This window comes from Passer montanus, unplaced genomic scaffold (genome assembly GCF_014805655.1).
Source record: "Passer montanus isolate IOZ18808 unplaced genomic scaffold, ASM1480565v1 scaffold55, whole genome shotgun sequence".
Classification (NCBI taxonomy): domain Eukaryota; kingdom Metazoa; phylum Chordata; class Aves; order Passeriformes; family Passeridae; genus Passer; species Passer montanus.
The window spans coordinates 648721-672263 of NW_024370485.1; the positions used below are offsets into that span (position 1 = coordinate 648721).

General features: G+C 48.6%; 2 protein-coding genes and 1 long non-coding RNA gene across 13 annotated transcripts in view; 1 reads left to right on the forward strand and 2 right to left on the reverse strand.

Annotated features, from left to right (window-relative positions):
* Nucleotides 1-5281, reverse strand: part of TEF (TEF transcription factor, PAR bZIP family member) — a 29728-nt gene extending 24447 nt beyond the window's left edge. Inside the window, exon 1 of one of the 3 annotated variants that reach the window (XM_039725542.1) lies at nt 4970-5281. In XM_039725542.1, coding sequence (XP_039581476.1) covers nt 4970-5072 — 103 coding nt within the window. In that variant the 5' untranslated portion in view covers nt 5073-5281. The remainder of the gene's footprint in view (nt 1-4969) is intronic. The other 2 variants (XM_039725543.1, XM_039725544.1) reach the window with 2 other exon arrangements.
* On the forward strand, nt 842-11344 carry LOC120510093. The gene is made up of 3 exons (XR_005629420.1): nt 842-1525; nt 9023-9184; nt 9384-11344. It is a non-coding gene; the product is annotated as an uncharacterized LOC120510093 (long non-coding RNA).
* A 2172-nt stretch (nt 11345-13516) lies between these two features.
* Nucleotides 13517-23543, reverse strand: part of ZC3H7B (zinc finger CCCH-type containing 7B) — a 47064-nt gene continuing 37037 nt past the window's right edge. For all 9 annotated transcript variants that reach the window (XM_039725279.1, XM_039725282.1, XM_039725278.1 and 6 more), the window contains 5 exons: nt 22355-22460; nt 21178-21286; nt 19401-19534; nt 18457-18620; nt 13517-17714 (listed from right to left, as the gene is read on the reverse strand). In XM_039725279.1, coding sequence (XP_039581213.1) covers nt 17522-17714; nt 18457-18620; nt 19401-19534; nt 21178-21286; nt 22355-22460 — 706 coding nt within the window. In that variant the 3' untranslated portion in view covers nt 13517-17521. The remainder of the gene's footprint in view (nt 17715-18456; nt 18621-19400; nt 19535-21177; nt 21287-22354; nt 22461-23543) is intronic.

Sequence of the window (23543 nt, forward strand, 5' to 3'; positions counted from 1 at the left end):
TTTTTTAGCAGAAAGGAGAAAAAGACAGTCTCCAGAGTCACAAAATGTATTTAAAGGCTATTGTGCAATATTAGACATGCAAGGTAGGTGGGATCCTCACTGGCAACAATCTTGCCAACCTTGCTTATGCTGTGGTTTACCCTGGATGTTGTCTACTGTTTCAAAAAATTATTTTGAACCTCAAAATTCGTAGGTGTAAGGACTTCTTTTATTATACACCAGTACACTGGGCATTACAGCAGTGCAGATAATGCTGAGCCTTCCTCGAAATGAAACTGATACTTAGAAAAGCAAAAATACTGCCAGATGAGAAGGAAAAAAAAAAAAAGGAAAAAAAAGCCAAGAAAAAAAAAGAAAGTGCTCCATCAGCACCGAAGACTATAAGCACTGCTATTTACACAGCTGCTGTCCACATCACCAGTGGCAGAGGCAGCTCCAGCCCATGCAGGGCTGCATGTGCAGGCAGTCACTCATACCCCTGTGGATTATCACCGAACCTAATCTGCGGGGATCCGCTGTTTACTCGTGCCATCGGGCAACTTCCCAGCAATTAAGGTCAAGCAAGCCTGGAACCCTCCTCACTGCCGCTCCCAGCTACGCGTCCACAGGCGGGGGAGGCTGCAGGGAGCCGAGGGGCTGAAAGCAGCGTGTCACGGCTCGGCTCCCGCAGCGCTGCGCTCTGCCCGGCGCAGGCACCCACACGCCCCGGAGAGGGCGATCCCGCCGCCCGTCAGGGCACGTGCAGGGGCGGGGCCCCAACGGAGCTCATTAGCATTCGGAGCCCCGCCCCGTCCCGCCCCTCCCGCGGGCGCTGCGTCACCGTCACGGGGGAGGCCGCGCGCCTCTCGCGCTCCCGCCGCCGCCTGAGGGGCCGGGGCCGAGCGGGTCCGTCAGGGCCGCCCCGGCAGCGCGACGCCTGCGAGCCCCATCTCCGCCCTGTCCCGGCACCAGCGCTCCTGCCCGCCCTTGCATATCCTCATTTCGGATCCCGAAATCACCTTTCGCGCGTGCCTGGATTTAATCTCCCTCCGTCCCACACGATGCCCGCAGCGGCGTGCCCTACATAACACGGGCAGCGAGAGGGACTCCACTGCAGTGCCGGCATGGGGGAAGGGAGGAGAGGCCGCCTTTCCAAATTGTCAGGGTCACAAGAAATTCTTGTGATTCCCCAAGCGGCTCCCTTGCTCTAGCAGCAAGGATGCCGTGCTGGGATTTAAGCTGCTGAACACACGAAGGGAGCAAATGTTGCCAAGATCGTTCCCGAGAGCACAGGTGGATACTGAGGAGCCTCTCCCAAAATGAATAAATTCGCAGAAGTGTCATGCTGCAGGCACAGGCTTCTCCTGCCAGCAGTGGCTGCTTGCCCTGGGCAGGAGGGGCTGCAGCGGACCTTCCATACAGTGCTGCGAGCCGGGAAAGGGAAGGGTGTGCTCCGCTGGGATCGGCCCGTCTGCATCCCACACAGCCGCGAGGGCAGAGGCATTCCCATACGTGCCAGCAGGAAAAAAAGACATCTTCCTCTCAGGTAGGCACTTGGGCGTCTGCTTGGTTGAGCTTCCCTGCCACAAACCTCAGACATTTCATTTATCTGGCAAGGCACGATGTTACCTGATCCTTACTAATAAACCCAGACGGTCTTTGTAACAAAAAAATCCCCAACAAAACAAACCAAGACCCCAAAAAAACAACAACAACAACAAAAAAAAACCACTCTGAAAATCAGATCTAAACTCTTCACCACATGCCCCAGGAAAAGGAATGGATTTGAAGTCACACAGTGTAGGTGTTTTTCTCCATTGTCTTACTGCAGCGAGGACCAGAAGACATCTCCAGCCAACCTGGGCAGATGTGGAGCTGCCCTACCCAGCAGCCACTTCTCTTGCGTGGGCCGGGAGGCCCAATCTGCTCCCTCCTTCACAGGGAATGGGTGGGACGCCTGGTGCAACTCCTGCACACATGCTGCCCAGCGGGAAGCTTGGAAAAGGACACCCTGTTAGTATAGGCTGCAACGGCGCAGGTTAATGCATCATTTATCAAGGCTGATAAATCCAGCTGCAAGAAGCAGGCAGAGCAGGTCATGCTCCGCTGCCCAGTGTGCTCCAGGGCTGCTACGTGCCCTCCATGGCCTCCCTCCGCCTTGCCAAGCTCAGCTGGCAGGAAGAAAAGGCACATGTGTGAAAGGGAGATGCCACTTCACAGAGGGTAATGAGACACAGATGTCAGACCACACACGACAGAGGCAGCACACACAGCTTGGCAAGGGGCAGCAAGCCCGCAGTGGTGCTTTTGTCTAGGAAACAGCTACTGATAGGTGGTAGATAGAGAGCACAACCAAGTGAGGTCAAAAAGGAGCAGCTCCTAGGCAAGGAGACACAGCCAAAGTGGGGCAGGCTGCAGGCTTCCTTCCCATTCAGTTGTGGCTCTCATGGTCACTCTGTTCCATTGTTGTCAGTGCTGGTGGCCCCCAAGGCTGATGCTGTGCCTCAGTACTGTACAGCACTCCTTCAAGGAACAGGGTCTGCACACATCCCCCCTGCAGGGCTCAATGGCAGCTGCTTTGCTGAGCAATGTCTGTATGAGGGGAGCTTATTAAAACCACTCAGCAGCTTTTACTCCAGGGCTTTTCCCTTTAGATTGACCATGTTCTTCCTCCAGCACATTTCCACCCATGCTCCACTGCACAAAGTTTTGTTGTGCACCACTGTGAGTTGTGACTTTCCTTGGAGAGGATCTAGACTACACAGTGTTAGCTGCTCTTCCCAAAGGCAGGAGGGAGGGAGTTCCTGAGGAACATTCCTGTGGGTTGCTTCTCACATCGCCCCGCTGCAGCATTAGCACTGCCCTGCCAGCTAGGAGGGAGGCTGCCCTGAGAGCTTTTCCTCACTGCCTCTGGGAATTAGGTGCTCAAAGCAATTGCCAACAGAAAGCAGGCACTGTACCACAAGCTTTGCCTTCTTGGTTAAGCTGGGATCTGCCTGGGATTTTTACATTTGCTTTCACTCTGCAGTTGAGAAGGAAGAGTGGAGGATAGTGAGATGTGAGGAGAGGAATGCAGCGGCCTTGGCTCTTACTGCTGGGAGTCTTGTCAGGGCCAGATGCTACAGAACAGCCCAGCTCTGGGGTGCAGCAGGGAGGGAGGCAAGTGATAAGCAGCTCACTGCTGGGCACAGGGTGTGAGCAAGCCCCACCAGGAGGTTTGAATAGCAGAAGAGAGAATTTCAGAGAGAGGCCTAAGAACTAGCAAATCCAGATGAGTGCTGTCCAAGTATGGAGGCCCAGAAGGAGAGAACTGAGCTCTGTGGGAAGAGGGCCATGATGGGAATGCTGGTCTGGAGAGGAAGGCAGAATAATAAAGACAGTTCTGAGGACTACGGGAAGTGATGCAGAAAGGCAGGGTGGTCCTGGAGCTGAGGAAGAAAGCTGCCACAAAACAGCACTCTCGGCTGCCAAATAAGTCACATTGAGTTAAGACTAAATTATTCTCTCTTCAAATCATTGATCTCTCCTCTACCCCCTACTCTAAACAGATAGGTCTTGCCAGCACCCCTCCCTTGGATTAATTGAATCCACTTGGCTGTGGTGAGCAGAGATCCCAGAAAAGCAGCCAAACTCAGCTTAGCCACAGCAAGGCTCTGCACCATATGAGCTGCCCTTGGCTGTTGCTGCCTCCTCCCAGACAGTTCCACTTTCTACCTGGGTACTGTCAGCTGGGAAAATGTGCCCTGGTCCACACAAACAGTGGGACTGCATATGGTATGATATGTAAACACACCTGTTCGTGGGCAGTCTCAGCAAAGAGAGAGAGCTCACAGGAGGCAGCAGCAGAGCAATGTGACAAAATGAGCCCCTTAGGGGTGGGGCAGTTCCCCTTGCCCTATTTTCCTTTTCCCACAGGGAGCTGTGCATGTGCCATAGGGCTCACTGTATTACAGCAGGTGTGGGCAGGTGCCTTTCCTTACATGAATGCTTTACTGTCACAGGAGCAGCCTTTTCTCCCACTGACCCTGGAGCAAGAGCAGGGTCCCTCTCCACACTCTGTGTATGGCTTTTCTGCTCCTGGGTTCTGCCGCCCCTCCACACTGCAGAGCTGCCTGCATGTCCTGGTAGCAACTTCCTAGAGAAGAACAAGCTCTGTGCATGTTTGTTTCTGTGAGCTCAACTCACTCATGCCAGACATAGGCTTGTTGAACTGAGGTGTTCCCACACACTTCCCAGCAGCAAACATTAAAACACAACAACCAAAAAGCAGCTTGTCAAGGCTGTGTAGCAGCCTATCCAAAACCAGAGAGTACTCAAGCTCTGTGATGGGTGCTTGGAGCAGACCCAGCATTAGCAAAGCCATCAGTGCAGCATGAGCAAAGTGTTCAGCACAGCAAAAACCCAAACTAAATAACCTCCTGGGTCCTTTCCATTTGTTTTCTAGGATGCTGCACAGAGAATGAGAAAGCCTAGGAGTACAGAAGTGCTCTTGCAAAGAAAATGCAACATTTGCTGTGTTCTCTATCCCAGCTTTTCACTGATAAACAATTAAACAAAGTTTGCACAGTCAGCCTGCCCATGCAGGCTGGGCTCTCTGAACAGTCGGAGTCTGGGAAAAGGCAATGTCTGGAGACTTAGTGGTTATTTACCATAGGACAACAATCAGTGGTAATCCTGGAAGTCACTTGAACATTTGTGCCCAAGCCTTTTCTGTGCATGAATCTTTGAGGGTTTCAGAGAAGTAGCTGAGCACAGAGATTAAAAGGATCAGGAGCTCAGCATGATTTTATAATCAATCCATTGCTGCTGTTTTCCTCCTAGCTGCACAACATGCACAGTGCCAGGACTCCCTGTCTGACTTGGACACTTTGGGGAAACACACCCTGGAAGAGCTTGCAGCAAACAAGATCTGCCCCTTTCTCACCTGTAACTGAAGGAGGGGATGAAGAAATCAAAACAGAACCCCCAGTACATATTTCCTCAATCCTACCTGTCATCTTGTTGGTCCAGGGCAAGGAATACTCCAGTAGGGACTTCAGGACTTCCGGAAAGTCCAGGGCAGTGGGGCCCCCAGGGTTGTTGCAGCTTGACATGTCCTGTCCTGGGACTGTGCCAGCAGAGCTAAGGGAGGGCCAGGTGCCTGGCCACCAAGGTGCCACCCCACTGTCCTGGGCGGTGCGAGATGGGCTCGGGGGCACCCGGAGCAGGTTTGCCGAACTGCTCTGGCTGAGAAAAAACAAGGAGAATGGGAAGCAGCCTGGCAGAGATGCAGCTTGCCCGGCTGTCTTCACCTCCCCCTCTCCCACTCTGAAGTGGCCAATTGTGGAAATAGCTTGCAGCCTTGCAGGGCTGGGCTGGGCGCCTGGCCAGCGTGGTTTTACAGGGCCTCTCCCAGCCAATCCGGCAGCAAAGAACTGGGCCAGTTATCTAACTTTGCAAAGGCAGCACCCTTTTCCTTCCCAAGGTGTTATAACAAATACATGTGTCTGAAGGGGAAAAAAAGCAAGTGTGTGCTGTTAGGGGTGCACGCTGGCTGCAAACACAACAGGAGAGGGATCCTCTGACGCGTTCTTGGAGGCTCTGAGGAGCTCCAAGCTGTGCAGGCTGTTACAGGGAGATACACATGCTGTCTGCATCTGCCTGCTAACTTCTTAGCTGAGATGAAGAAAGTGGCATTATTTGTATGCAATGCAACAATTACTGTGTGTCCCTCCTAAGTTAATATGATATTAGCACAAGGTTTCTTTCTTATAAAGTGTGCATCATCCTCAAAGTACAGGATTTTTCTTCTGAAGTGCCACAGAATTTTATCAGGAAGCAAACAGCCTCCTCTTAGAGCAGTGATGTACGGGAAGAGAGTTCATGAACCCTGCAAATACCCTGGCAACAGCTGGTTAAGTAAGATCTTGAGCACACAAAGCCCCTCTTCTCCTGTCAGGGAAATTCTTAGCATGGAAAAAGAACTGGAGACAGAAGGATAAAGGTCTGATCCTCTTTTTCAGAACCTGGTGTGGGAAGTAGCATCTTACATCTGCTGTAATCTTTTCTTTTCCTCAGTGTGGTATTTCAACAGAAGTGCCTTAATTTCTCAGTTTGTTCCTGTCTGTTTTGCCAGGCTCAGCCTTAGAGTGCCAGTGTGGGTCGGTAGAAACCAGGTATTCCTACACTGGTCTGTGAGCCACAGCAATTGGACACAGCCCAGCAAAATCAGGCATGGTGTTTGGTTCCATAAGGAAATGCACTTGGTTTAACCCAGTAGAAACCAAAAAGAAGGAATTACCTAGCCAGGTTGGGTAGTTGAGAATTTGAGTTTAACTGGAGAAGACTCGTGATCTAGATCCCAATCTAATCAGGCTCAGAAATCACACAATAATTAGTTTAGTAGAATTTGTAATTATGATACAACCTATTCAGAGTTTGTGCCAGTCATAACCATCAGTGGTGAAGCCATTCAGGGACAACCTGGGCTGTTACAGTGTTCTCCATCCACCCAAAGCTGGAACCAGCAGAGTCTGCAGATGGTCAGTGCATTCTGGCTCCTGTAAGCAAGACACACGATCACATCTTTCCTTCCTGGGGCACAGCCTGCCAGCCAGGAGATCCATGTCCTCACCTGATATCTTCCAGACCATCCAGTCATGCCAGGCATCATTGATGTTTGGGATAGCTACTGTCATATATGCCTAGTTTTGCTTCTTATCACAGGCTGGCATGGGAAAGTCACTGGGAACATGGTGGCTGTCCAGTGCCAGCTGCACTTGGACCCCCTGATTTTGTCCCAGGCTCAAACTTGTTATGAAAGCTGAACAAACATCTGACCCCATGTCTGGAGTGACCCAAGAACTTCACAGCCACTGCTGCAGCAACTGACTGACATTTATGGCTTCAGAAAATGAAGACATTAATTCAGAGAAAATTCATAGAATCATGAAGTGGTTTGGGTTGGAAAGTACCTTAAAGATAATCTAAATTGTCTCTTAGCAGTTTGAATTATTAGCCTGCAATGGACATATCTAATTTTTTATCTAGAGGTCTGAGAGCGATGAGATGTACATCTCATCTGGTGTTTGCCATGCCCACAAAGTCTCCTACCACGACTGTATGTCCCTCTTGATTCAGAATCCCAGAACAATGAGCTCCTGCCCACCAGAAGAGCTTGGGTAACATCACTAGTGGAAGCATCAACACCACCCTGTCTTCAAGCCCCAGGGAGTCAGAAAATATACTATGGATTAGAGTCATAGCAGTGGGGAATGTCTGTCTGCCCCCATGTCCTGCCATGGAGAGCAGAGCATTTGAGCTGCTTTAGTGAATGAAGTTGAAATGTTGTCTCTGGAAAGATGCAGGCATGGCCACACATTTCATCACTTGTGCTGGCTGCACAGTTGTCAGATCAGGTATGTTTTTATTGGTTTTGTGATCCCATTTTAGGGGAGGTGCTGGCAGCTCTGCTCCAGCCACCACTCAGATGCCCAGTCAGCCCTTTACAGCACATTTTCTCACAGACTCAACCAGCCATGGTCAACTTATACTGGCCCTAAGTGGATGGCACACAAAAGGAGGCACCTAAAGTGATGGCGAAGGCCAAACTCCAGGAACACCAATTTAACTGGCTGAGACCAGGGCTAACTTCACTGTATTTTCTGCAAGTCTCTTGGGCAGTTACCCACACCACCCAGCTGTGCTGGCTGAACCTCTTGGCACATTTGCCCAAGGAGTGTGTTCAGCAGTCCTGAGGGGAGGATAGTGGGTTCTTCAACATTTGCCTTGGTCCATACTCTCTCTCCTTTTACATTTTTATTTGAAAGAATTGTTCTTTGTTTTAAGTAACCAATTCTTGTTCCTTCCTTCCCCTGACCTCTTTGCCTTCCTGCAGTGTTCAGGTGCTTCTGCTGGCACCAAAGCATGTAAATGTCTCTTCTAAAACCTCTGATTCTATTCCTGTCTCTAACGGGATCTCTCTAGAGAGGTGTGCCATTGGGTCAAAGTGAACTGTAGAGCAACACTGCTGAGGTGTTATTCACAGGTACAGCCTTGCTGGCAGTTTGAGACCCTGAAGAGTCTTTTCAGACATTCAGACCTCTGATACAGCCCTGCTCATTAAGGAGCTGGCTAAGGGGGCTCTCTGTGCATGGGTCCAAGTTGCCATCTTTCCTTCACCCCCAGGAGTGTTCCCTCAACTTCTCCACAGGGCCACTTTCACAGCACTTCTGGAGCAGCCCTTCCCCTGTTTCCACTCCTGCCAGTGTCTCACAGCCTCCCTCAGACCCAAAACAAGAGCCAGTGCCCCATCTGCGTGCCTCCTCAGTCAGAAACTCCTGCAGATTATTGCTGTGGGTCTTGTCCTTGGTGGGGCACCTGGCTGCTCATCGATTTATGAGGCCACCACCATAAAAGGGAATTTAATTGTTCCTCAGGTGTGTCTGAAAGCACAGCTGATGGGTAACCCAGCAGCAGCAATGACATTTGACCAAAGAAAGGCATTAGTGGTTATTATTACTAATTGCTTTTATCTCAGCTTCCTCCAATAAGGTGAAAGTTTGGTTTGGAATGTGTCCCCTTAGAAAACAAAAACTTTTTGTCTTATTTTCTGAGGACACAAATCTTATGCAACAATATTATCCATCCATCCATCCATCCATCCATCCATCCATCCATCCATCCATCCATCCATCCACCCCCAGGGCATGCTACCCACCTTGGCAAAGGGATAAATACATTTAAATATCTTACTCTGTTTGAAAGATAAGCAAGCTAGGAAGAGGAGAGTCAAATTAATGCCACCCCAGAGATAAAACCTGCTGTTATGTGTTCTGTATGATCTGGGGCCTGGTGTAATGTGTTCTGTATGATCATGGGCAGTGACAAGGGACAGGCAGAAGCCAGCAGTACTGAAGTGACTTTGTGGTGGCATACAAGATGGCATTCCCCTGAAGTGAATCTGGAAAAAAGGATAAAAACATTTAGAAACCTCTAGAAGATTTTCAAATTCTGCTGTTCTTGAAGCAAGACTATTTTCCCTTTTTTTCTCCATTTCTTTCAGTCACCCAAGACCATTCACATTGGCAGTACAGCCATTACTTGGAAATTTCTGTACCTCACATGAGACATCTTCTGCTGCACATCCCACAAATCAAGCCTACTCCTCAAAGTGGAGGCTCCAGGCCCACCCACAGGGATTGCTTCTTGCACCAAACCCAGCTTGGTAAGTGGTTTCCTCTTTCTCTTATCCAAGCAAACCCTTTGCCAGAGGTCAACCACTGTTTCTCTACAGACATCTTTACAATTTTTTGTTCTTGTACTAGTTCCTAGGACAATTGTACATTCCCCTTACAGCTTCCAGACTTAACTATTTATTTTTGTGGTACATTTGGCTTGGTAAGGAATTTTTCTCGCCTTGGCAGAGGCCTGCAGGCTGAGTTTCACCGTGGCCATTCTGAAAGGACACTTGCACCACATCCCAGAAACTTGTCTTCTTCTGGGTTCAGATGCTGCTAGTGCCAACAAACATCCATGGAGCTGCAGGAATACCCAGAACAGCAGCAGCAGGGAAGGCTGTGGCCAGACCACAGGGGTGTCAGCATCCACAGCAGATTACTTTGAAGAAAAGGAGGTGAGAGAAGGAGTAATGAAGCCAGCATGGGAGGGTGTGGGAAAAGTGGGACTAGGGTTCTTGTATTGGCTAAACACCCTGCCTGGTGCCTGCAACATGAGCATGCAACCATTTGTGTACTTTTGATGGTAGCAGCATGTGACACAGACACCTCACCCCTCAGAGCTCCCTTCCTACCTCTGAAAGGGCTTCCTTCCCCAGCAGGGTATGGCATGCATACATGTTCCTATATATGTGTACAAATGTGCCTGCCTGTCTCCCTGTGTGTTAGAGCAGTGCTGAGATCTCCCAGCCAAGCAGTGAACTTCAGTGGAAGGAAGTGCCTGCACCTCCTGCCCGAGGCAAAAGAATTTCTAAAAACTAATTCCCCAAAATGAGTGCCAAAAGTTAATGAGCTCTGCTTCCCCACCACCCCTGCCAAGACATCTCCCCCTTCTTGAGGTGCTTACATGGCAGCTGGGCTCACCACGGCTCTGCTTCTCTGCACGTGGCTTTCCTTGTGAGGTGCCATTTGCCAGAGAACTAGGTATTAGGCAGGGAGAAAACGTGACAAAGGGCCTTGGGATCACCAGAAGTTGTACTGTCCTGGGCAGGAAGGACACCTAGAGCTGCCTTTTTGCATTTCCCTGCTCTGAAAACACTCTGGCAGCCTGGACAGAGACAGCTTTGGGAGCTCTTGGAACAAGCCTTGGCAGGAGGCAGAGTCCAGGAGGTGCCAAGAGCAGCAATAAACCAAGGGGCTGAAATCAGGATGGGGAAATCCAAGGCCTGTGGTGTTGGGCCATGGGAGATCATTGGGTGGGACAGCAAGAGACACATTCCTGTGGCTGCTTCTCTCTCAAAACCCAGGCTGTCTGTAAGGACCCAGGCTGTCTGTCAGCCATCTCTTCCTACTCACATCTGCTAAGGACAACATGGTCCCAGCAAGAGCAGGGATCCTGCAGCATTGTAGCACAAGAGGTCTGAGCTTGACAGAAAGATACAGGAGTCAGCTGAGCCTGGGGAAGGCATGTGGGCTGGAAGAAAACAAATGACCCTTAAAAAGGCTTTGACAGTTTGGCTGCCACTGATACCCCAAAACCAAGACATGAATGGTCTCAAACAGGAGAATATCCAGGCTGCCTAGAGCTTCTTTTGGAATGCTGCTATATTGAATCCCCACCACAGCTCCCAGGGGCAATGCCCAGCTGTGTTGCAGTTACTCTCAAGCAATTTTGCTGAGGAAAACTGAGGCCATCTCACTCCCATGAAAGCAGGACTTTCCCTCTCTGTCTCAGAGCTTTGCTGGGGTACAGACAGGGTCATGTGCCTTGGGATTCAATTAGCAAAAGTATGCAGCTCTTCATCCTTCCCAACCATCTGCCTGGAGGGCTGCAGTGCTATTGGAAGCCCACAGCTAAGGCAGACATAGGAAATCCACTGAGAACAAAGGAAATATGCCAAAGAGCACCTCCAGAGCTGAGTGTTTTTCCAATTCAAAGCAGCCAAATCTACTCCGGCATCTAGCTTTAGAGACTTTTATCCCACCCCTAGGTAAATGTAATTTTTTGGAGGATTAATTCAGATGGTTATGAATGACCCTATTTATGGGGTCTCTGCTATGTTTGTGCCTCCTAAGGCTCTCTGGAACAAGTAGTAGTTTTCTGGGGCACTGCCATCCGCAAGATAAACTGCAGATACGAGCACTCCTGAAAGGGGCAGTCTTGGGAGCTGCCAGGGACAGGACTGCTGTGGTGAGAAATGAGTCAGCTGGAGCTGTCATCTGGTCTGGTCCCTGCTCTTGTCTTTGCTGCACCTGGAGCTCTTTTCAGGAAACACCACTCCTGTCCCAGTGGCACCAGGACACACTGCTCTTGCCTGGAGGAGGAACCAAACACCGAAACAAAAGGTGATAATCAATCTGGGAAGGGAGAGAAGTTATGTGGAATGGACAGGTCCTGTCCTGTCCACTCCCATCCTGGAGAGAAAAGGGTGAGGCTGAACAGCTCCTGACCAGAGCCTGGAGCTTTCCAGGAAGCCCCAATAGCTGTGTGTCCACAGGACCTCTGCCCAGAGCCATCCCACAGCATCCAACCAGGTCTGTTCAGTGCCTTCCTCCACCACATATCAAACAGCTGTGTGCTTCAGCAGGTGTGCCCACAGCCCTTCCTCCTCCACTTCCCTCCAACTAGGGGCTCTTTCACTATTTAGCTTGTTGCTTGTTGCTTCTGGCCCATGTTTTCCCCCCAGCTGCCCTACGTAGTTACATCCTCTGTGCCCAGGCAGTGACCAACACACCTCCCCAGCTCATGCATGTCAGGAACTCTCTGCTGCTCACTGTGCACAGGACACTACACAACATGACCCTGTTCCTGGTTGCAATGGCAGCAGCAAACACAATGAAGAGGATGACAGCATTTGCATCATCTGCTGTCACTGCCCAGAAATGTTTCTCTATAGTGTGGTAGGCAGACTCCATTACAGGGTTGCTTAGGATTCTCATCTGCAGCAAACTCCCTCTGACAGGCTGCTGTGTGACGGCATTAACCATGTTCAGTATGAAGCCTTCCTCCCACCTCTCAGGGGTTTCTACCCTGCTCGTCTCAATGTTCCACAGTACCTGGATTTTTCCTGGCTGACCTGGGTCTCTCTGCCTTGTCTTTGTATCTGCTGAAGTTCCTAGGAAGATCTGATAACTGAAATCACCACTCCTTTTCTTCCTCTCCAAAATACAAGTTTATTTCAGTGAAGAAACACCAGTTTACAGCTGAGGCTCAAACCCACAAGAACAGGTGTTCTTCTCCTGGTGCTTTGTCTGTCTCACAATTTGACAATTTTGGTTTCAATTGTACTGGAAAAGCTACCCTTGACTCTTGCCATCATGGCCTCAACAACCTTTGGAATGTAAATTAATGTCTCTCATTAATGTCTCTCACATTGTATGCACCTTGGAAGTGCACACGGCTCCGCATTCCCCCTGCACTACAAGAATGTGTTCAGGCCTCTTCTTTGACCAGAAGGACATGAGTTCTTATGTCTGTAAGAGGGCATATCAAGGAAACGTGTGACAAATCTTGTCTCTTCAGGCCTCACTGGATATGACCTTCTGGTCACTACCAGTTTATACAGCAGTAACAGGGCATATCCATGGGACCCCCATGTCTTCATATCCAGTTTTGATTTAATCAAGAATTCTAAATTAATCTGCATCATGATGGATTCAAAAATTAAAAAAGCTGGGTTTATTAATCAATGTTTTCACACTGACCCCTTCCCCCAGTGCAGTTTCCTCACACAGCATCCTCTCTAGGAGGAAAGTAAGTCATCATGATGGATTCAAAAATTTAAAAAGCTGGGTTTATTAATGAATGTTTTCACACTGACCCCTTCCCCAGTGCAGTTTCCTCACACAGCATCCTCTCTAGGAGGAAAGTAAGTGCACAGACACTTCCCATGGCCCAAGCAGTGTGCGACTGAGTAAGGCTAAGGACATGTTCACGTGTTCCCTAGCAGGGTGCACAGTGCCAGGCAAAAGAACTGGCCAGCCCAGTTGGACAGAGCAGCCTACACAGAAGGATCTCTAGATGAATGTGTTTACCCGATTACTGGAGGTGTTGAAACACAGGTTACCCAAACACCTGAAACTATGTGTTAATGCAGAGCACATGGATTCTTGGCACTAGGGGGAAAGAAAAACTTCTTAAACACACCTAAAGTTCACTAGAACTGTGTGTCTGATGAAGAACTGCATCCACTGTTAATATGCACATAGGCCATTTTCCACTCAGCAAGAAGAGTAGCAGATTATACTTAAAGATGGGAGAAAGCCCCAGTGGTCCAAGGCTTGATGTGCTCCCCTCTTCCCTCCTCACAGCAGGGAAACCCAAAAGCAAGATAAAATCCTTTGCAGGCTGTTTGAAAAACACAAACACGCTCTGGATCAGGAGAGGGTTTAAAGTGCACACTTTTATTTTCTATTACAAAGGCTAAAAGAAGCAAGTTTGGTTTTTTCTTTCTTTATTTAAGAACAAAAACAAAAATGTTGTTAAAACATCTACATATTTATCCTGATACTAGACCTTATGAAAGATACTAAGTTCTTTTTAATAGTAAAGCGTGGTATTCTTAAATTATATTAATATGAAGACATATTAAAGGACTCAATATCATTACTACCAAGCTCAGAACTGCAGCATCCCCTTGCTATCTTTTCCTTTCACTTGCTAAAACCCATTAATTTTTGACATACAGTTTCATACAAGCTAAGTAGGGTATTTTTTGTTGGTTGTTGCTTTGTTGGGTTTTTTTTTCTACTTCTCCCTGTAAAGGCCTGGTTAACTCCAATGCCAGTGTCACCTTAATCTCTGCCCTTACCAAAGAATTTGGGAAAAGATTTTCACTAAGTCCTTCAGCATTTAGTAAGTTTCTGCTCTGTGTGAATGTCTGTGGTTATTTTACAGGATATGAGATTTTCTTCTAATGTTATAAAATTAAAACATCACTTTCTTTGTGAAAAACCCTCAAATTTGGTTCTGTGCTGCAGAATTTTCTTCTTCTTCTCTCACACAAATAAAGAAGAGAGAGTTATCACAGGGTCTTGTGAACACACCACTAAAGCAGCCTCTACAACTTGTGGTTTATCTGCTGTAGAGCTGTGAGCACTGAGCATTTCTGCTGAGAGCACATAATGTGCTGAAGAAAACCCTCTTGGCCTGACAAAGCAAGCCTGGGAAGTCAAGTGTGAAACTTCTGCCTATCACAATGTCCCTTTAAATAATATAAGCAAAGCCTTATATTAAAACTTTACTCACTAGTTAGCAGTATAATACTCTCTCACTGAGATGGGACTGCAAGGACATCCTAAAGGGTTTCAAAAATGTGAACAGGGAAACCTGTCCCATCTCAAAGTTTATACCTATCTATATAAAACCATCCCCTCTTTTCTTATTTCTCTTTCCCTATCCCAAATACAAGGCTTCATAATTAAACTGGAGATGCTGCGTTTCCTGGCCTGAGTCCTTTTCCTTTACCCTCATTTAAAAGATTCCTTCGATACCACACACATATAATATTATATAGAGCAATATATTTAATACCTGTGTATATATGCTTCATGGCAAGGGTCACATATATACACACTAAAACAAGTCTGGTGACAAAGTACTGCAACACCACAGACCAGGTTATCATATCAGGGAAAACAAAGAGACACTTGATGCAACCCCCATGACCGTGGGCCTCCCTCACCTCACCTCACCCTCTCCCCATCTTGGCCCCAGCCCAAACCTCTGAAGCCCCACTGAGCAGCTCAGCTGTCATTGCAGAGGCAGGGAGAAGGGACAGTGACCCACTCTTGTTTAGGTTACATGAGAAATCACGGCTCAGCGAACGCTAGAGTCACACTAGAGATGCAGGTTTGTTTTAAAAATAAAAAACACATTCCAGTGTCCCCCAATCCAGATTTCCTTCCTTGGCATCTCTGCCCAAGAAAAGCAGAACAAGATAACCCAGGAGCTGATGCCTGTCTCCTCCCATCTCTAAAGTTGACCACTTGAGCACAAGGATGACCAGGAGAAGGTACCATAGCTACCACAAAAAACAGAGGAGAAAATACAGCACCTGACCACTCAAAAACTGCCATGTCTGATATTACTCATAGCAAACCAGAGACTACCATCCATATTTTAAGGGAGAGGAAAAAAAGCTCAGCAGAAAAGTGGTTAAGTTGCCCAGGAAAGAGGCCGAGTCCCCATCCCCAGAGGTATTTAAAAATACATGTAGTTGTGGCACTTTGGGACACGGTTTAGTCTGGGACTTGGCAGTGCCAGGTTAACAACTGGTCTTGATGATCTTTGGGGTCTTTTTCAACTTAATGATTCTAAGTGCAGAATGCATTCAGTTTACTTAGAGCACACTGTGTCTCTGGAAAGACTCCAGCACTCTGCTGCATAACTGGAGTCTAACTATCCCAGTGGAGCTGAAGCACTCTCCTGAAGGCTGGTTCAGAAAGGTGACAGCTGCCCCACACCATCTCCCCATCTCCCGATTTCCACATCCCATCTCTCCTGAAGCTCTGAACCCCAAGGATATGGGAGCAGAGAGGAATGGGAGGATGCAGCAATGCCAAGACACCAAGCAGTTCATGGCCAGATTGTATTTACCATGGATACAGCCCTACCAGCCCCAAGGGCTCTGAGACTGCTGTCCCAGGAGAACCTGTATGAAAAAGGCATCCCTGACGAAGGCTGGGAGGGAGATGTGTTTGTGTTTGACTGGATGGTGCCATCCATGCATGCAGAACTGCAGAGCACAGCTGGACTGCAGAAGAGAGAAGGAGAGGGAGGCTCAGAACAGGGAACACGTTTACTGCTTACAGGATGAGACTGACAGAAAGGACAAGGCAGGCATGCAGAGCAGTACCACTTCTCACTGCTGCCCCTTCTAAAAGCAAGACTTGTGTCCCAGAGTTCAGCATTAGTGGTTACTCATCAAAGCACACATCAAGCAGCACAAGAGCAGGCCGTGGCTGAGTCCCAGTGTGCCACTCCTTCTTCACCACTGTCCCTGCTCTGGGTCACATCCTGGTTGCACTGTGCATGCACAAGCTCCCTGCTCTGGCTCTGAGGAGGAGGGGGCTGGACCTCTGGTACTGGTAAGCACTTCCAGCTGGATTCCCATTAGCTTAACGTTTCCTGTGCTGCGCAATGGTGTCCTTTTAAATGGGTCCCCACCCAGTTCCTCTGGCAGTGCAGGGAAAAATGCAGCTCTGAGTAACCAGAAACACATGCCATTTAACTGTAAGAAAGAACACCATTACCTCCCTCCCTCCCTCTCTTCAGGACACAAAGCAACACAGAAACACAGGCTCCTTTTGGTGACCACCTCCCTCCTGACTGATACTGCTGTGTGGATTCAGTGACACACTGTGTGTCACAGATTCCACTACACCTCCTAGATGGGTTCTGTTTTACTTGCACCAGTCACACCAGCCAAAAAAACAAACCCAAGCTATCTGCCCTGAACACCTGCCACACACTGAAAAAGACATCTAATGAGAAGTCACCACCTTCCTTTCTGATTACAGTCACCTACAACCCGGCTCCTGCTGCTGCAAGCAGTTTCATTACTTTGCTGCTTTTACCTTGCACTCCTTATACCACACAGCTGTTATCCCCCTCAGCACCAGTTGCTGCCTCAGGGCAATACAGACAGCTAGAGCATAAGCCTAGATCTCTTAAGCCAAATCTAGTGGTTTTCCTTCTTTGCACCACAACTCCTTCTGGTACTGAACTCCCAGAAGAGCAGGAGGGCTGCAGCAGAGTAAGTGGTGCTTAGTCTGCAGCACTGAGAAAAGGAACAGATAGAGTTCATGGTCACCTTTTCACCAGATTTCATAAAATCATAGAACAGTCTGGGCTGGAAGGGACCATAAGATCATTTAGTTTCAATCCCCCTGTCATTTAGAAGGACACCTCCCACTAGACCACATTGCTAAGAGCTCTATCCAACCTGGTCTTGAACAGTATCAGGGATGGGACATCCACAACTTTTCTGTCCCTCTCTCTCGGCTTTGTCCTCCAGACCTCTGCAGTCATACTCTGAATTGAAAGACAGAAGAATGACACAAAGAGAAATTCTCTGATTTGCAGCCCAATACAGACTGAACTACTTCCTTTGAATGAAGGACAGTGAAAACAAAAAGATGAAGTGGAAGGAGAATTTGGGAGAAAGAAGAGAGAGAAGATGGATCACAAACTCAGTGAGCGTGGCGTCGCTGGCCAACGAGAATCAAATTCACAAATTCTTTCACTAATAAATCATTGTCTCATAATCTTAAAACAAAAGAAAAGAAAAAGTTCTCTGCGAGACAGAGATCTCGCTCTCCCTGCTCCTGCCATTCAGAAAGCCCACCCCGTGTTCCTGCAGCTGACAGACTCCCCCCAGCTCACACTATACGTCATCCCGCAATAGGAAGTTGTATTTCCCGAAGTCGTCATCCCTGGGGCAGAGCAGCATGTCCTTGCGAGCTTTGGCCAGTTTCTGTTTCAGCACTTCCCTCCGGTCTAGCCACTCCGTCAGCTCGTCCTGCCCGTGGGCATAGCGACACTCCTCTCCCTCAGGACAGGTCTTGTTCTTCTGGAACCTGCCAGCACAAGGAGCACAGTCAGGAGGGCACCCCGAGTGCAGGGGTTTGAGCTCTCTGTCTGGGTACTTCATCAGGACCCACTGAAACATGCTGTGAACTCTCCTTTTTAAGGGTGAGCTGGTTGTCCTGCAAACCCATGTGCAGGTGGGAAAGACATCAAGGCTGGGGAAAAAACAGAGCAGCAAAACCAGCAGTGGCTACAAGGGGATTTAGTCAAGAGCACAAAAAAATGTGAGCTGGAACTGGACCAGCATGGATGAGGAAAAAATAATGCACAAGAGAGGAAATGCCAGGTAACCAACATGAAAGACAAGAACCTTCTTGCTAACCAAAGTGGCATTTTTAACCATCACAATATTTCTGAAGGCACCTTAAAGTGCTGATTCAGAGGGCGTGAGACATTCAAACCATTTAATAAGGCACTGGGGATTCCCCCAAGCACTGGGCCAAGGAGACTGCTGAGAGCATCCTGGCTATGAAGAGCACAGGTGCAGACAGGAAGCTCTCCTTTTCTAAAGACACATGCTCAGGAATGTGTTTTTATCCCTCAGTATTGTGGCTGAGCACCTCTGTGATCAAACAGCAGCCTCACTGTCACCCAAACCTGTCATTTCATCCCACTCCTCCATGCAGAAGTCTCCAAGAACTCTGTGAGAGGATGAGGAGGGATGACAGAGGCCCTGGGCCTGTTCCCCTGTCCCTGCAGCAGTGGCACAGGAGGGAGGCGAGACAATGGTACCTCTCGCAGAGCCGGAATTCGCCCATGGGGAAGCGGTAGCTCCAGCAGCTGGAGTCACTGTCTGAGGTGAAGACCTTCTCCTTGTGCTTCTCCGACTGGATGTGCTGCTGCCATTGCTTCTTGCTGTTGCTGTTTTTCCCACAGAGCCAACAGTGGTAGCCCATCTAAGTCGTGCAGACAGGGAAAAGGATCAGTCAGTGCAATAACATTCACATCCATTGGCTCTGGCTTTCCCTATGCTGCCTCTCCCCCTCTCCTTCCAGAGCATCCTGGAAGTTCCACTCAATCTATGACTACCCACACTTCTCTGCCATATAATCTTTAGGGAACTGTGCTGGCACTAAAGGGGAACAGAGGAGATGCTCTGTCAGAGTTTATCTATGGCTCAAACAGGCTCAGGGGACAGGGCAGCTCAGTTCATTGACATGGTGCCCCTGTCCCTGCTGATGGCCCCAGTGGGGTCCCACTGCAAGGTCCCCAGGTTCACAGGCAATGCAGGACTCTTCAGCAGCACAGACCCATACATCAGTATCACCCATGGCATAAGGAAACACATCTGCATCTAGTTTTCCAAGGCTTCTATGCCAGCTTTTCTCCAAGCTTCTCCCTCTTCTGACAGGCCTGCAATGGTTTTGCCAGCTTGCCCAGGAGCAGGCAGGAAACCCTGGAGAGAGGCTGAGCCCATGCAAAAGGGAACCTAAGGTAGACTCCTAATGACTTGGGGATTAACAGAAAAGCCATTGCAGAGCCTTGCTGACCCCAGGTCGATCTCTTCCCACTTTAGCTGTGCTGCCCCTGCTGTGCTGCTCCAGGCTGTCCATTTAACCTACGTTAATACAGGCTCTGTTCCACTAGAACAATGAAGTCCCTGCTAGCAGAGGAGAGAGGCAGGCTGGCAGCACTGGGGAGGAGGAGGAATGAAGGACCAGAGATCAGCTTCTTACCATGATGTCTGCATAGTCAGTGGGCATCTGGATCTGTTTCTCCCCTTCTCGTGAGGTGAGTGGTGTTCCCTCTCCAGGCTTCCCAGGATTGTGTTTCTTTAGCCACATGTCATAGGTCTGCTGCATATCTAGGACTGTACAAGGGTGACACATGAAGCCACTCAAAAATCTCCCACCCTATCCACAAACTATGAGAAAAGGACAAATGCTGGGGCAGCTCTTCCCTCCCCGCTCAACTGTGCAGCAGCACCAGACTGAGGGCCTGTGCCCCATGTCACCTTCTCAGATAAGACCCCTGGGGAGAGGAGCCAAATTCACAGCACACCACCTGGCACGGGGGGTGTCTTCTATCAGTCCAGGGCCAACTGTGACAACAGCCACACAAACTTTTCAGAAAGGTGACAAAATGCTGCAAGATCTCCTTGGAATTCACCCCACAAGATTATTCTGCTAGAAGCCTGATTCTACTTGACCTCAGGAGACATCTCATCCAGGAAGCTAAGGCAGGGCTGGTTTCAGATCCATCTGTGCCCAAGCTTAGAGGCAAGCTGGCCACAGGAAGCACTGCAGAGGGGAGGAAGACCTAATGATAGCTTGCTCTAAGTTCAAAACGTGCCCTGAGAACTGCAGTCAATGTCTTTCATGGCTTTTGATTTAAAAGCCACTCAACATACTTGTGGGAAGAGAAGTTTGAGGTGGAAGCTTCAACTAGACATCTGCCTTTGCAAGATCAGCTCCTGAGAGAGGCTATGGAAACATAAATGTTTGCAGATATCGATATGATGCTCTAAGTGTGATGCATTAGTGATTTACTCCTTGCTAAATGAGTAATTGAGGAACTTGAGGTAACTGGGGGTAATGATGTAAATTCCCCCAAACTGAGACAACGTCATTGTTTGAAGATTCACCTTTGTGCTTGAGTAAACACATCCAGACTGGTCTGATGTGCTTTAAAGGCCCAGCAATGAAATGTTTTGAACTGAACCAAGTAACAGTTTGGCGCAGCAGAGAGAAGGACCCTCCAGAGAACCAAAAAAACTCAGAACAGGCCTGAAATCCTTCAGGCTTTCCAGCAGCTCCAACAGAGGCAGGTGAACACCTGGACAGCAGGCCCTTTTTCCCCAGCCTCGTGTTGATCTGAATAAACAAGGATTTCTGCCACAGAGCTGGCTGTCCAGAATATGGGCAATCCCCAACTATCACCCAAAAGGTAAGGCTGCAGGATTAAATACAGACAAGTTCCTCCACAAAGGCACCACCCTGCAATGTTCTCATTCAGGATCTCAACTCCACCCCTTGGAACACAATACCATGAGCAGGGAGTGCCACAGCCCAAGACCAAGGAATATGAGCAGAAATAGGTAAGACAGCCAAGGCAGATAGAAGACAGACAAGAAAGATACAGGAGCAGCTACAGGCCAGGACTGGTGCTTTGGCAGAGCTCCATATAGTGCCAGGCCTGGGACATTACAGGCAACTGGAGGGAGAGTAAAGGGTGGATTCTAAAGTGATGCAGAAAGAGAGGGCAGCAGTGAAGCAATGTAAGACATAAAACTATTGTGGACTAGTCCCACAGCAAGGGACTCAAGAGATATATGCCCATTTATGAAAAGAGCAGCTGTAGACAGACCTGACCTATAATCCCACATAAACTCATGGCAGCAGCCTTGTCCAGCTCCATCTCTGTTGTCAAGAATATGTCTTAACAGACCCTCCAGATGCCCAAATGTCCTTTCCCCTCCCCCCAAACTCTTTGGCCCACATTCCCCTCACTCACTTTTATTTTCCTTCATGAAGGTCCACATGTCTCTCTCCTCAGGGCTGTGGGCAAAGGAGCAGTTGCCCACATACTGGCATTTCCTGCCATTCTGTGCATGGATACACAACTGTTAAAAGACAGAGAGAAAAATTTAGCATCTGCACAATCAGTCCTTGCTAGAGGAGAAAGTGGGTTTGATAACCAGCTGGGGCATTAAATTGCACAGGAGAGGTTGCAAACAGGACACTTTATATGTCATTAACTCATGATTCTTTTCTTCAGTCTCCTGATGACATAAACACACAGGCAGTTCAGTACCTGCTGCCATTTCCATAGGTGACCAGGTGCAGATACAGGACAACAGCAGGGAGCATCCTGGATTGACCCAATAGCTCCTGCTGATGAAGCTGCTGGTCCCCAAAGGTGACTCATTCTCCAGCCATCTCTGAGTGGGTGAAGAGTGGCCTTACAGATTGCTTAGACCACACTGGTGCACACACAGCTATTACCAACAGCATCATTGCCAGAGAAAATGTGAAACTTTCACAACATCATATTTACTGATCATCTCTTCTCCCCCTGTCCTGGCACAAAAGGAGGACCTACCATAGGGTAGGGGGAGGGAGTTCTCTCCTTTCAGGGAAAAAAGAAAGGAGAGGGAGAAAGAAACTCTCTATCGCGACATTTGGGGCTGGGGTTGGAGGCTGGATATCTGTAATTTTCCTCACAGCACGTGGCTTTTTAGCTGAGTTCTTAGTTTTGCTTTCAAAACCCATTGTGAGCAAGTTTCACAATCTATAGTGCACAGTCACAGCAAAGGCAGGGATAGGCTTCTCCCAAGCGTCTCGCCTCTCACCCACATTGAGAAACCCTGACCTAAGGGGAGTCTTAAATTTCATTCCCAAGACCTGTGCCAGCCACAGATGCATTAACAGCTCTTGTTATGCATTAGCAGCAACACTGGAAACTCTCATTTGTGCTCAGAGTGGTTTAAATGGGTGCTGCTCCTTCTTCTGCTCCATCCTTTTGCTGGATGTATTTTGAGGCCATCAGTCTGTCCTTACCTCCCATCTCAACCATCATGTGCTTGCCTCCCTGACAAGTCTTCAAGGGAGCAGCCCTCAAAACACTGCACCGTGGGGGAAGGGAAAGGGAATGGGATGGGGCAGCTGGCCATGCCAGGTGTGGGGCTTACATCATATTGCTGTGGGAAGTTACGGATGGAAGGCAGCGGTCGGACTGACACCCACTTCTTCTTAGCTTTGGACATCACCAGCAGGACACGGCGTTCCTTCGTCCAGCTGAAGTAGAGAGAATAAATCAAGAGAGACGTAAGAAAGGGCAGAACAAGGGTTCTTTACCTCAGAGACCCTAAAACACTGAGAGATGAGCAGATCCTCCTGTCCGGCTTGTCCCTGCCCTACCTGGCGGTTCCTAGACACGCACATCTGTAATGGAGAAGCCACAAGAAGGCTATTTTAGGAGGACTTCTCCCTGTAAATATTACCTATTTCCTGGGGTACCTCTTTTCATAAAGCCACAAAAATCTTCCCCAAATCTCACATGGCATCACCACAGATTATTAAACAGCTGCATTCCATCCTCTGACACAGCCAATTCTTGTGCAATCAGATCCATGAAGAACACTTGGGAATATTTTCTGCTTGAAAGGTGCAATAGAAATGCAAGTCATTACAAGCACTACTTTATGAACAGTGCCAGGAAGTATTTATTCTCCTGTAGCTCCAGCAAGGGATCACCAGGAGATACCCTGAGCAAAAACCCCAGCTCTATTCAGCAGCTGCATAAAGAGGTGCTATTCTTCCCATCCCAGGAAGCAACCCTCACCTGCTTACTTCCTCCAGAAACTGCTGCTTCTGTCTCTTCTTCAACAAAGTCTTACATTTACAATATTAAGCCGGATTGTGCCTTTGTGGCTTGTGTTATGGGAAGGCAAGTTCTATAAACCCTTCCATCCTATCCCTGCAGGCTGCCTGGGTGAGACAGGCCACAGTTTCCATGACCAAACAGTTAATATTTCCCCAGCTAATATTTCTCTTCTGGGGGGATTATAAGACAGATGGGGACAAATTTTTTTAGTGGGGCCTGTAATGTTTTGACAAGGGATATTGTTTTGAAACTAAAAAAGGGTAGAATCAGACAAGATATAAGGAAGGAATTTTTTATGATGAGGGTGTTGAAACACTGGCACAACCCAGCAAGGTGGTGGATGCCTCATCCCTGGAAACATTCAAGGTCAGGCTGAGCAACCTGATCCAGCTGAAGATGTGCCTGCTCATTGCAGGATGGCTGGACTGGAAGACCTTTAAAGGTCACTCCCAAATCCAAACTGTTCTAGGATTCAATGCTCCTATCACACCAAA